This window comes from Balaenoptera acutorostrata, chromosome 11 (genome assembly GCF_949987535.1).
Source record: "Balaenoptera acutorostrata chromosome 11, mBalAcu1.1, whole genome shotgun sequence".
In the NCBI taxonomy this organism is placed as follows: domain Eukaryota; kingdom Metazoa; phylum Chordata; class Mammalia; order Artiodactyla; family Balaenopteridae; genus Balaenoptera; species Balaenoptera acutorostrata.
In genome coordinates, this window is record NC_080074.1 from 3715479 (window position 1) to 3730331 (window position 14853).

At 47.0% G+C, this 14853-nt stretch overlaps 1 protein-coding gene across 1 annotated transcript; it reads left to right on the top strand.

Annotated features, from left to right (window-relative positions):
* Nucleotides 1–2530: 2530 nt before the first annotated feature.
* Nucleotides 2531–10363, top strand: PKDREJ (polycystin family receptor for egg jelly). The gene is made up of 2 exons (XM_007189209.3): nucleotides 2531–6220; nucleotides 7052–10363. Exons 1-2 carry the CDS (start codon nucleotides 2531–2533, stop codon nucleotides 9461–9463), a joined length of 6102 nt encoding a protein of 2033 aa, XP_007189271.2. The 3' UTR covers nucleotides 9464–10363.
* The last annotated feature ends 4490 nt before the right edge of the window (nucleotides 10364–14853 follow it).

The window sequence follows — 14853 nt, forward strand, 5'->3', positions numbered from 1 at the left end:
TCTCTTCTGAATTCCCCACTGCTCACCACCTCCACCATCGCTAACCCTAAACCGAGTCAGGACCAGCTCACTTATATACCAAATGTTCTTCCAGCAGTCAGGCCTGTCCCTTTGATTTCCCTGGACCCCGCTTTATTGGCCTGTCTCCTTTCATTCCTGCCCACCTACAGTCTATCTCCCTCACAGCAGAAGGATGCTTCCAAACTGGAAATCAGATCAGGGCCCTTCCCTGCTCAAAACCCTCCAAAGACTTCCCAACCCACTTGAGATAAAATTCAAATGTATGATCGTGGGCTCTGAGGCTAAGCTTGCTCTGGTCATCGGCCATCTCTCCAACTGAATCTTCTACCACCTTCTCTCCTCTCTGCTCACTCCAGGCCCACTACTGACCTCTCTCGTTCCTGCCTCCACGCATTTGAACGTACAGTTGCCTGTGCTAGATATGCCGCTCTCTAGCTCTTTGTGAGCCTTGCTCCCTCATTTCTTGCTGATCTGCTGGCTCAGATGGTGCCTCCTCCAAGAGGCCTTCCTTGACTCCCCTATCTCATCCTCATTTCTGATCTCTTAACCTGCCTTATTTTTCTTCGTATCACTTATCACACTCAAAATTACACATGTTATATCATGCCTGGGTTATTTTTGATTGTCTCTCACCCCCATTATAATGGAAGCTCCATGAGAACTGGGCCTAGGGCTGATGCCTAGAAAAATGCCTGGTACGTAGTAGGTGCTTGAGAAACATGTGTGAAATGACTAATGCTAAATGAATTAATGGAGAATGAAAGGAAAAAAAAATCAGAGATAATAAGGGATAATCGGGGATAATAAGAAAACAAATAATTAGGTGATAGACCTAAATCCAACCATATCAATAATTACATGAAATGGTGAGAGTAATTGCATTAAATGTTGATGGTCTAAATACTCAATTAAAAGGCAGAGATTGACTGAGTGGATAAAAGAGTAAAACTCTATTAAATGTTGCCTATAAAAGACCACTTTAAACATAAAGACATAAATAAGTTGAAAGTAAATGAATGAAAAAACATATGCCCCATAGACAGTAAGCATAAGAAGGCTAGCGTGGCTATTTTATTTTACTTCATTTCCCCCCACCCAGTTTTCTTGAGATATAATTGACATATAATATGGCTATTTTAATACCAGGTAAAGGAAACTTCAAAACAAAGATTATCACCAGAGATAAAGACATCTCATAATGATATTAGGGGCAATGCATCAGGAAGATATAACCACAAATGTGTATCTACCTAATAAACAGAGTCCCAAAATACAGGAAGCAAAAATTGACAGAATTAAAAATTGACAGAATTAATTAAAATTGACAGAATTATAACCACAAATGTGTATCTACCTAATAAACAGAGTCCCAAAATACAGGAAGCAAAAATTGACAGAATTAAACAATGAAATAGACAATTCCACAGTTATAGTAGGAGAGATTAACCTCTTCTCTCAGCAATTGATAGAACAACTAGACAAAAATGCAGAAAAGACATAGATCTAAGCAACACTACCACCCCTCTTGACCTAGCTGCCATCTACAGAACACTCCACCCAACAACAGTAGAATACACATCCTTTCTTTTTCTTTTTCTTTTTTTTGTTCACATTCTTTTAAAGTTTCATGTAACATACATTAAGACAGACCACACGATGGGCTTTCAAACAAGTCTCAATACATTCAAAGGGATAAAAGTCATACAGAATGTATTCTCTGACCATACAAAATTAAATTAGAAATCAGTAACTGAATATTTTCACAGAAACTCCAAATATCTGGAAATGAAACAACACACTTGAGTCCACAGGTCAAACCAAAACAGGGGAAATTAAAAATATTTATAATTGAATGATAATAAAAATACGGTAAGTATGTGGGATGCAGTGTTTGGCGGGAAACTGACAGCAGTAAATGCTTCTATTAGAAAAGAAGATCTAAAATCAATGACACAGGGTTTCACTCTAAGAAAGTAGAAAGACATATACACACTGCTATATATAAAACAGATAACTAATAAGGACCTACTGTACAGCACAGGGAACTCTACTCAGTACTCTGTAATGACCTATATGGGAAAAGAATCTAAAAAAGAGTGGATATATGTATAACTGCTTCACTTTGCTATACAGCAGAAAATAACACAACACTGTAAAGCAACTATACTCCAATAATAATTGTTTTTTAGAAAAGGAAAACTAAGTAAGAAACCCAGTGAGCAGTCCCCCTCTCCCTCCACTCAGGGAGCCCACTGACCCTCTCGCTTTCCACCGCTTTGTAATGAGTTTTCCCAGGGGGGTGGGCTCCTGCTAAGGGGTCTCCTCGGAGGGTCAGGAGACTGCGCCACAGGAACCCCACTAACAACCCTGACCCGAAGCCTAGCCAGGTGTGGGCACGGGCCAGCCGCCCGCAGCCCCTCCCCCCTGCCCCGCCCCCCGTGACCCCGCGGCCCGCGCCCCCGTGGCCGTTGGTCCGCGGCCTCCGCAGCGCCTCCCACTTCCCGCTCCCATGCGGCCGGGGCCCGCGCTCCTCCTCCTGGGCCTGGGCCTGGGCCTGAGCCTGAGCCGCCGCCCTCCGACGCCGGCTGCTCGCGGGGCCCGCGGCACCGTCCCCAGGGTGCCCGGCTCGCCGTCCGGCGACCTCCTCGGCCGGGAGCCCGCCTCGGCCCGCCGCGCCCCGCCCGAGGCCCGGGTCCGCGTCCCGGCGCGGCCCCGGGCGGCCGTGCTGCGCTCGGTCAGGGGCGCCCGGGGCCTCGGGGTGCGCGGCGGCGGCGGCGGCGTTGGCGGCGGCCGCGCCCGCCTCAGCCTGCGGCCCCGCGCGGCCCCGGGCGGCGCCGTCATCCTGAGCGGCGGCCGCGACCTCTGTCTGCGGGCCGGGCGGCTCGCAGGCCCGGCGCCGCGCTGTCTCCGCGCGCACGTCCTGCTGCGCGCCCGCCGCGCTGCCGCCGCCGCCGTCGCGCCCACCCACGTGGACCTGCAGCTGTCGGCGCCCGGCGGCCGGCTCTCCCTGCGCTGGCTCGCCCGCTTGCCGCGCTCGCTCGGGCGTCTGGAGTGGACCTTCCGCCTCGGGCTGCTCGGGCCCACGGTCCCCACGGCCGCCGCTGCCGCCGCCCGCGTGTCGCCCCGCTCAGCGGTGTCGCCCCGCTCGGCTCTGCCCCGCGGCCCGCGCTCCTACGCGGGCTTCGTGGCCAGAACCAAGTGTCCCACGGACGGGCCCACGCCTGTCGTCTTAGAGGCTGTCAACCCAAACAGTTCCCAAGCCATGGAGTCCTCGGTGTCCTGTCAGATATCACGCTCGGGGGTCTGTGTGTTGGATCCGGTGAGGATCAATAGGAATGACGATTCTCCCCTGCAGCTGACCAGGAAGATGGAAGTCACCATCAATGCCACGGTTAAGGCCCGCTGCCCAATCCAAAGTTTCTTTGGTCAGTATTGGAAACTCTTTTCCGTGGCCTCTGTATCTGACAAGCCGGACTGGACTAAACCTTTGCAAAACCCACCTTTCAAGTCAGGGAACTCTCCATCAAGTATACATATCTCCGCACATTCTTTATCTTGGGGGGTGTATCTGCTTAATTTCTCCGTGTACATCGTCACATATGATCCAAAGATACCTCTGAAGAAAGACTCGGATTCCATCTATATCATCATTGTTAGAAGTCCCCTGGAGGCGGTTATTCCTGGGGATACCAACATCACAGTTAATTTCACAGATGGGCTGACTTTGAATGGAAATATGTCCTCTGATCCAGATGCAGAAAACCCTTTAGAGGGACTTCATTTTTTTTGGTACTGTACCACAGACCCAAGAAACTACGATGGACATGACATAACAGTGAGGAGCAAGGAAGTCTGTCTCCCAGACCAGGTTGATCTCAGGTGGACTTGGGCCTCTGGTCCTATACTCACACTTTTGCCAGAAACACTTCACGGCGGCCGTGTGTATTTTTTCAGACTGGTGATCCAGAAGAACGACAGAACAGCATTTTCTGATAGGACAGTGCATGTGCTCCAAGGACCAGCACCTGTAGCAAGCATTTCATGTATTGAAAATTGTGATACAGTTTTGATTATATCAGAGAGATTTTCTTTGTCTCTAGAATGCCCACGTTGTAAAGCAGGTCGTGATGTCTATCGATGGTCCATTCTGTCGTCTTCAGGTGATAAGATGCCATTTGATTGGACGGGGCAGACTACAACAGGGCGGAATGGTGCTTATTTTTCTGTAAAAGCTTTCGCTTTTCGGCGTTTCGTTGAAGATAAGTTTTGGATCTCTCTAAATCTAGCAACCTGGGGTGGATCGAGCTTGGTCTTAAGGCATCCCTTCGTTATTCACCACATCCCTGAAACCACAGAATGCAAAATTGATCCAGCTAAAGGAATTGCATTCATTACTAAATTTGTTGTCCATTGTAGTAGTTTCAAGGATAAGAACATCATTCTTACATATAAAATAATAGTTCCCGATGTGCGTGGTTTTGGTGAAATCAGTTCTTTAAAAGAGAATAACTTTGGGTCTATCCTCTATTTGGGGAAGGATTGCACAGCACCCCCTTCCTTTCTCCCTGTTGGTGTGTTGGCCAATCATTACGCCTTGAAAATATATGCTCAGGCATATAATACCTCTCTGGGAGCTTTTTCTCAGGTGACTTTGTACGCCACTGTACAGGCTCCCACTGACATAAACTCATCAAGGACTGTGCTGCAGGAGTTATTCAATTCCACTACGGGACCAGATTCATCGCTGTCTACTTTGCTTCAACAGCAGGATTTTTTACCTGCAGGTTATTTAATGTATATTGTAGCTTCTGTCTTGAATAGCATGAAAACCGACTCACGTCTGCAAGCTGACCAAATTAGACTCCGAGAACACCTTTTCAATCAGTCTTTCATTCTTCCTGTAAACACTTTGGTGGAAATTAGCCAGGTGGTCATGACTGTTACTAAATTAACGCAGAAAACCTCTGAGTTCTCCTCAGTTGTTCAGAAACTGGCCACGGTGAGGATTTGGCAAGCAAGCCAAGCTCTCCAAGAGTGTCACCAGAGAGAGAAGCACATTTCTTCTGAGCAAATAGAAAGTGTAAGCACTGGAATATTAACAAGTTTGTCTAATATCCTGAAACTGATGGCTCGTCATGAAGTGGTCGAAGAGCCTTTCCATGTCGTTGAATCTCTAGCAGAGACAGTATTGGCTGTGAAAGTGCCAGAGGATAAGACCACTGCAATGAGGACCTCCAACTTTAACATGTATGTCAAGAAAACGGAAAAGTGGAATGTTACCAAGTTTTTCAGCACCGAGAAACACTGTCGAAATTGTTTTTATCCAACCCTAAATGTGAGCAGCGTTCCTAGTCTGCCTGCCAACGCTCCAATTTCTACAATGTTTTGTGAGTTTGCAGACGACCCTTTCCCTTGGCTAAATTATGGGGAAAACATTTTGACCGAGGTGGTTGGATTCCGAATGACAGGAACCGAGGCTACCGGTGACGTGATTGAGATCACACCTGATGTAGTGGAAGTGTACCTCATCAGAAAAAACTTGAGCTTTGGGACTTTTAATCTCACGGTGGGACCCAGCAAGGAGTCTCATAAAGCAGATGAGTCGTTGAGAAAGACGACGGGGGCATTTAGCTTTGAAGTGGACAGCAGAGCAGGGAAGGAGGTGTTGATCCACATTGTGACGGAAGTGGCCGTGTTGTTCACAGTGTCGGTGTACGCCGGCCATCAGATCACACCCACCGCTTTGATCGCCACCTACCTCGTGCCCCATCGCATCCCTCCAATTGCCAAAGACAGTGACCTGTTTGACCCTGACTGTACAGTGACGGAGGCCCGAGTGGTTTGCCTGCCCCCGTCCCTGTTGCGGGTCATAGCTCAGCGAACCAGCTCCTCTGAGTGTACCGTCGCTGTGGTTCTGCAGGCACCTCGTTTTGTCCTAAAGCCCAATGACAAGTTAGTGAGAATTTCTGTTTTCAGCACTCAATGCTTGGACATGTATGGGATCCAGAGCGATTGGAGAGAAGATACCTGCGTTGTCGGAGAGAAGACCACCTGGCAGAAAGTGCACTGTATCTGCAAGAACCCAGGGCGGGCCAAGCGGCAGCTGGACGCAATGAAACTAGCCAACCTTCACCTGCGTACCCACTATTTGACGGCCAGGGTGATCGTGGTCCCTAACCCTGTGGATCTACGATTAGAGGTCATCAAGAACGTTACCCAAAACCCCGTGACCCTCTTCACTGTACTTTTCATTATGCTCTTGTACATAGTCCTAGCGTTCTGGGCCTTGCACAGAGATGAAATAGACAAGTGTCTTAGGGAGCATGTGGTAGTTCTACCTGATAACGATCCTTACGATAATGTATGTTACCTAGTCACTGTTTTTACAGGAAGCCGTTGTGGGTCTGGGACCAGGGCCAATGTCTTTGTCCAACTGCAGGGAACAGAAAGTAGCAGCGATGTGCATTGTTTAAGCCATCCACAGTTTACAACCCTCTACCAAGGAAGCATCAGCACTTTCCTCCTAACAACGAAAAGTGACTTAGGGGACATCCATTCCATCCGTGTGTGGCACAACAACGAGGGCAGTTCCCCTAGCTGGTATTTAAGTAGAATCAAAGTGGAGAATCTGTTCAGCAGACACATCTGGCTGTTCATGTGCCGGGAGTGGCTTTCTATTGACACCTCTTTGGACAGAACCTTTCAAGTGACCCCCCCAGATAAGCCTCTCAACAGAAAGGATTTTTTCCTTACAGATTTAAGTTATAGGCTGGGGAGAAGCCACATGTGGTTCTCTGTTTTTTCTGGTGTCATTGCCACACCGTTCAGTAGGCTCCAGAGGCTGTCCTGTTGCTTAACCATGTTGCTCTCCTCCCTTCTGTGTAATATTATGTTCTTTAATCTAAATAAAGAAAAAGAAGCAGAGTCACAAGAGGGGAAGTACCTCAGGTCGATGGTGATCGGGATGGAAAGTGTCTTAATTACCATCCCTGTGCAACTAATGATCACGTCTTTGTTCATCTATTCCCAGAGGAGACCTCAGGTGACCCTAAGGGAGGTCTCCCCTCGGAAGCATCCATGGACACCAGCAGCAAGTGAACACTGGGAAGAACGACTAGCAAAGTGGCACGCTCATGAAACTGACGACGCACGCTCCCAGGAGCCTGAAAAGCTTCCACCTACTGGGAGAAGTCCTGGACTTCCCAAGGCTTCTGTCAAGGCCACGTCTAAAAGACGGCCCCAGCCCAAGCGAGCAGAAAGCAAGGTCTCCCGCAACCAAAGAGAAAATAAAAACGCCAATAACCCAAACATTGAAGACAATCAAAGTGTTTCTTCTGGAGAGCACCCTCCCCAGCCCGGTGCTACACCCCTCAAAGAGAAGACCAGGATCGTTCTGCCATGGTGTTGCGTTTATGTCGCGTGGCTCTTGGTTTTTGTCACTTGTAGCATATCCTCATTCTTTATTGTATTTTACGGACTGACTTACGGCTACGAAAAGTCAATAGAATGGCTGTTTGCATCATTTTGTTGCTTCTTGCAGTCAGTTCTTCTGGTGCAAACATCTAAAATTATATTCGTGTCAGGCTACAGAACAAGTAAGCCCAAGTATTGTAAAAACCTTCCGTGGGTCGGCAACTGTCGCTACAGTGAGATCAAGCTGCAGAGCGTCGCGAAGAACCCAGAGGAAATGCGCAGGCGCCAGCAGCACATCGCCCAGCTCCGAAGCTCGAGGATGTACCAGCCCCTCACTGAAGACGAAATCACGATATTCAAAAGAAAGAAGAGGCTCAAGAGAAGAGCTTTCCTGTTCCTGAGCTACATCCTCACTCACTTCATGTTTCTGGCCCTCCTGTTGAGCCTGGTCACCCTCCTATGCCACACCGATGGCTTTTACTATAATCAGTTTATTCGTGACCAGTTCTCTGTGGATCTGGCGTCGGTGACCAAGCTGGAAGACATCTTTCGGTGGCTGAACAGCATTCTGTTGCCTCTTCTCCACAACGACCTGCGTCCCACCTTTCTCCCTGACAGCGCCTCTAAAATCCTTGGCCTGCCACTGATGAGGCAGGTGAGGGCGCAACCTGGAGAGAAAACCTGTCTGCCTGCCAAAAACTTCACGCAGGACAGCCTCAAAAGAGAGATTCACTGTCACCCCGAATACGGCACTGACCCAGAAGACACAAAAAGCTACTCCGGGTTGTGGAATAGAGTTAGTAAGCGGGCTCTAGACAAGACTACGAAAGGATTTACTTACAAGCCTCGAGAAAAGAGATGGGTGTACTATTCCTATGGGCTATTGCATACCTACGGGTCAGGAGGATACGCGTTCTATTTTTTTCCGGAAGAGCAGCAGTTTAATTCCACACTGAGGCTTAGCGAACTCCAGGGAAGCCATTGGCTGGATGAGAAGACATGGGCTGTGATTTTGGAACTAACAACTTTTAATCCAGACATCACTCTCTTCTGCAGCATCTCGGTCATCTTTGAGGTCTCTCAGTTAGGAGTTGTGAACACTAGCCTGTCTGCGCACTCCTTCTCGCTTGCCGATTTCAACAGAAAAACTTCAGCAGAAATCTACTTGTACGTGGCCATCCTCATTTTTTTTTTCGCCTACGTCGTCGATGAGGTCTACATCATCACACAAGAAAGGTCCGCCTACGTGAAAAGTGTATATAATTTGCTCAACTTTGCTTTAAAATGCATCTTTACTGTGTTGATCGTGCTCTTTTTCAGGAAACACTTCTTGGCCGTCGGTATAATTCGGTTTTACCTGTCGAACTCTGAGGATTTCATTCCCTTTCATGCAGTGTCTCAAGTAGATCACGCCATGAGGGTGATTTTAGGTTTCCTGTTGTTTCTGACAATCCTGAAGACCCTCAGGTATTCCAGGTTCTTTTACAGTGTGCGTCTCGCACAGAGGGCCATCCAAACTGCCCTTCCCGGCATCTGCCACGTGGCACTACTGGTGTTCGTGTATTTCTTTGTCTACATGACTTTTGGTTACCTGGTATTCGGGCAGCACGAATGGAACTACAGTGATATGATTCATGCCACGCAGACAATATTCTCCTACTGCGTTTCAGCTTTTCAGAACACGGAATTTTCCAATAACCGGGTTCTCGGGGTCCTGTTTCTCTCATCTTTTATGCTGGTGATGATCTGCATATTGATCAACTTATTTCAGGCGGTGATTTTGTCTGCCTACGAGGAAATGAAACAGCCTGTGTATGAGGAGCCCTCAGAAGAAGCGGAAGCAATGACCTACCTGTGTCACAGACTAAGAACTGCATTTGGCTTTCTGTCCTTCAAATCCAAGGCAGAAGACCAACCCAAGTTCTTTGTCAACATGCTGTACGGGCAGCCAGAGAAGAACAACAGCCGGTATCTGGGGCTGAAGACCAGAAACATTAATGGGAAGAAAATGGTTTATCTCGTTGTGTGATCCATGACAGTTTCAAGATCCACAGGCCAGCTTCTCTCAAATGCTCAGATTCTGGGATTAAGGAACGTTTAGTGGCTCAGTTGTGCTTTCTACCCGTGTCCTTCACAATGCACACCCCTTACGTTTGGAAGTATCCGCAGTCTTGGCCTCCCCTTAGGAACTTGAAAGGAGGGTGTCAGAGTGCAGTGCAGCCTCTACAGAGAGAGGACGATGACAGCCTGTGAGTCCTGGGTTGATTTCCCTCTTCCTGGGAAGTTGGTGTCTTTGGAATCTGCAGTTTAGAAGGTTAGAGACCCAGATTTGGGGTAGGGAACTAAAAGTCCCCCTCAACCTCACCCCACCTTGCCAGAAGCAGCAGGAAAATTCTGCTGCTTCTGTGCCCCACTCCCTGGGGCTGGGAGGCCAGCGCTTGCGGTTCAGTGCCTTGGCCCCGCTGGCTGTTCCCTTTGCACACAGGGCTGCAGGGCCTCCCCCACCCTCTCTACCTCCGCCGCCCACACTCCAGCTGGGCCAGGGCCTTGTGATGAGTCTCAGGAGTTGCCCTTGTGCCTGGGAATGCAGGGGTGTGGACCTGGGGGTCAGAAGTCTGAAGCTTCCCATCTGCTTCTTAAGGCCACTGCAAGTGAAAGATGTAAAGTGTAGTAACATTTTCTGGCCATGAGACGTGACTTTTATTAAACAGCAGGAAGGTGTGTGTGGGTGTGGGTTCACATTGAAAGATAGTAAATATTCTATATAATGTATATAGCAATATATACATCCAGGATTTGGGGTTCGGGTTATTGATGGCCTGGTGGATTGTTTAGAAAACATTGTTTAAGAAAAATGGGCTAGCAGCTGTTGGATTTTCACTCAGAAGCATGTTCATTTATGTAGATGCCACTTTAAGCCTGATCAGAATTAAATGTGAGATTTCTTCTGTGAGACCTGCAGTGATTCCTGTCAGGGGGTGTGTACACCGATGGCTCATGCCCTCAATGTCGAGGGCCAGCAAAGGGGGACAGCAGGCAGGTGGGCAGCTGCTGTGTCCCAGGTGTTTGTTACTCCCTTGGCGCCCCCGTAGTCCTGCGCTGCACGGGAATGGCCACGGCACCCTGCACCTGGCAGGTATGGGCACGCACGCACGCACGTGCACACGCGTTCCATCGTTTCCTCCCCGGGGGAGGCCTGAGAACCTGGGGTGGGGAGTGGCCTTCTCTGCCAGGTGAGATAATGAAGAGGTTTTGTGACTCACCCAAGGCCACCCACACGATTAGGGTCAGAAGGTCAGTTGTGGGTTTTCTAACTGCCCTGGTGGGACGTCTCAGGTGTGGCTGGGCTCTGGCCGCTGGTTCCAAGTGAAGTGCACGTTCATGGTTAGCACCCCTCATTACCACCTGATTTCTGAACAGGTTCGGAAGGCGTAACCATGGGGGCCAAATGTTTAATTTTTACTGGGGTCTGGTCAGGTGCAGTCACCCATGGAACGCAGAACGGGGGAGTATAAGCCCCAGGTGATGTGCAGGCGACATGGGGCAGCTCCCCCTGGAGGCTTCGAAGACCCAGGCAGACAAGGCAGACTCGGGTGCTCTGTGGCTGGGTACACCCAGACATTCTTCCCAAATTTAGAATCAGCTGAAGTCTCTGCCCCTCTGGTGCTGTGGGAGGCCCAGGGTTACACTAATTGGCCTCCCTTCCCTGGAAGAAAGCCCCCAGGCCCGCATAGCATCTCAGGATTCGGAGCTGTGAGTGACAGGGTCATAAAGGCAGGGCCCAAGTGGGCCGTCCAGGAACAAGGCAGGGGTGGGGGTGTGGGGTGGGCTGAGTGAGGGCCAGGGACAGCAGCTGCAGGCCCCTCAAAGGAGACAAGACTGTCACCTTGTGGCTACAGTGAGAAGTCTAGCAGAGTCACAGGGCTGTTTCCACGCATCCTGGGAGAGAGGGGAGTGCCAGGGGCCTCCTAATGATAGAGCAATGACAAATATTTCGATAGTTTAGAAATATTAGAGATGCCAATTATAACATTGTCAGTGTGAAAATTAATAAAGGGACACCTCACTAAAATGGAGTCGGGAGGCCAGAAGTGGGGGCTCTCATGCACATACCACTCAGGCCAACACAGATCCCAACAGGAAGAGAGGTACCATGCCTCTCCGGCAGGAAGCGATGCTACTTTACTAGGCAGCAGGAGGAAGGAAGGTTTTCTCCTCGCCTGGCAACAGCCCAGCCAATGAGAGACTGTCACAACTCACACTAGACTTCCGACTCCCAGTTTCCTCCAATGGACAGTTTGTTTATAAAAGCCCCGCCCAACTTTCCCTTCTCTGTAAAAAAAGTTCCCTCTCCTTTGCTTTACCAGACTTATATGTCCCAAATCGCAATTCTTTGCTGCTCCCGAATAAACCCATTTTGCTGGTAAAAATAACCGCTGGTGAAAACAAAACTGGCTGTTTTACTGTTTTAAGTTAACATCAGGAAAACAAAGTAACGAGACAAATCAAAATTCAAGTTTCTTTAGAAGGTCATTTTCACAGGACATGGCAACAATTTCTAATGGAGTCTTTTAAGACGCCTTTGTTCCCATCACGTTTCCAGGGATAGGGTAGGCATGTTCCAGAACAAGTTGGAAACAGTTACGAATACCCTCCCAAGTCTGTATTGCACAGGAAAACAAGATAAATGTTCTTGGATTTGTCCTCCATGTAGCCCCTTATTAACTCAGAGGAGAACAAGTTTTAGATGCAGAGCGCTGGCTCCATCTGAAGCTCCATGCCCTTCATCCACCTCAAACCCTTTTATCAGTTACGAAGACTTGCATTTGTAAGGCCTGCTTCTGTGTGTATATTATACTATTAAATATTTACTTCAAAGCTATACACCATTAAAGGCATTTTGTCCATTGGCAATAAATTCAGGTCTCTCCACGCATCCTCCCTCCACCCACAGAGGGCCAGCCTTCCCCTTGAGCCAGAAGAAACCTCCAGTGTCTCTTGTCGTGGAAGACTCCATCTGGGTGCTGGTTACACTGCTGTACTTACTTTGTGAGAATTCATCTTGCCGCACACTTAGGAAGTATGTACTTTTCTGTATGTATGTTACGCTTTTAAGGGTTTACTTAAAAAACTAAGGCCTGGGCTTCCCTGGTGGCGCAGTGGTTGAGACTCTGCCTGCCAATGCAGGGGACACGGGTTCGAGCCCCGGTCTGGGAAGATCCCACATGCCACGGAGCAGCTAGGGCCCGTGAGCCACAATTACTGAGCCTGCGCGTCTGGAGCCTGTGCTCCGCAACAAGAGAGGCCGCGATAGTGAGAGGCCCGTGCACCGCGATGAAGAGTGGTCCCCACTCGCCGCAACTGGAGAAAGCCCTCGCACAGAAACGAAGACTCAACACAGTCATAAATAAATAAATAAAAGAACGTGAATTTCTAAAAAAAAAAAAAAAAAAACTAAGGCCTGCTTCTGGAATTTCATTAGTACTAGAAGCAAAGTGCCAGCCTTTGGACGTTAATTTTACTGGCAGAAATGGAGGAAGGGATGAATAAGATTGGACTTAACAGTGAAATGAGGTATGTAAGGAATTAATCCTCCAGAGTTACCCCCTCCTTTTATTGCTATTAGCAATGCTTTGCTTTAGATTCTAATCTGCATTCAATTCCTTATTTTTCAATTTTCAAATTTCCTTTCTCAGGCTGCACTTCAATATGCAATGTATAATACTTGTTTAGTGTCATGATTTTTAAAAAGCTTAATCATTTAAGACAACATTTATACAATGTCTTACAAGTCCTGCCACAACATCTAGGTAGTTATATTCCCTGGCAAGGCCACCCCTAACATCGTGGGGTCCAGGCAGGGTGACAAATATCTGCATGTCTAAATATTTAAAGGTTATAAAATAAGTTTACAAACCATTACATAAAATATGTTATAGCCACCTGTCTTGACACCCACACTTTCATAAGGGCAAAATTAAAAATTATTTGTAAAGCTATGGTTTTTATATAGATGAAAATGGGCAAAATATCAAAGATAACTGAATTACTATTGTGTACCTCTGGCTGTTCTGTTGGTGGGCCACTGATCTTTGTATGAGTAAAAAAACGTACATAATCCATAAATTATTGTGTGTGTATTCCATAAAGTTTATTTTTCTTGAATTCATTTCAGAAAAATCGTGTTGATAATAACAAAGATTTTCACATAACTGTGTTGTATTGACAGTAGTGCCAAGTTAGACAACCTTTCCTGAGTCTTAACAGTTTGCAGATAGTTTTTAATGATTTCAGCTGGGAGAAACTTCACTCTGCTGAGGGAGTAGCAACTGGAATTGTCAATACATTTCTGAAAGTTTTAGACTTAGAATTGAACCATGAGTATTGATGTCATGTTTAAACACTGTAAGGAGGGTGCATATAAAAAGATCATTATATTATATTACCATTGTATTAAACATCATTATATTCTCCTTTTGTTTCATCATATAAATGTCATCATTAATTCACTGTTATCATCATTTCTTATAACACATGTAGATCCATCCAGTATTTTTTAAGTTTTTCACCTTTCACATTTTTCAGCACTGGGATATTATAAAGAAAACTGAAAACTGCAGTGGGTTGCTCACTTTGTTCAAATCTCTGTCGGATAGAGACTATAATGGTCCACAAGGGTCAGAAAACAGTCTCTATGGAAATTAGTTTTGGGATTATTTGTGCACGACTCTTCTTCAGACTCCAGTAGATGTTACTGTTTCCTAGTTCTAACTTCCCTATGTTGTATTTGAATGTCATTTTAGTGGGTTTTTAAAAAATGCACTTTATTTTTTAGAGCAGTTTATGTTCACATCAAAATTGACAGGAAGTTGCAGAGATTTCCCATATACCTCTGCCCACACACACGCATAGCCTCCCCATTATCAACATCCCCTGCCAGAGTGGGAGATCTGTTACAAGTGATGAACCCACACTGACACACCATAATCACTCAAAGTCCATAGTTTACATTAGGGTTCACTCAGTGTTACACATTCTATGGGTTTGAATAAATGTATAATGACATATAGCCACCATTATAGCATCATATAGAGTATTTTCACTGCCCTAAAAATCCTGTGTCCTCAACCTTTTCATCCCTCCCTCCCCCCAACCCCTGATCATTTTAGTATCTCCAATATTCTGCCTTTTCCAGACTGTCATAGAGTTGGAATCATACACTATGTAGCCTTTTCACATAGGAATTTTTCACTTAAATCATATGCACTTACGTTCCCTCCATGTCTTTTCATGGCTTGTTAGCTCATTTCTTTTTAGTGCTGAGTAATATTCCATTGTCTGGATGGACCACAGTTTATTTATCCATTGACCTACTGAAGGACATGTTGGTTGCTTCCAAGTTTTGGCAGTTATGAGTAT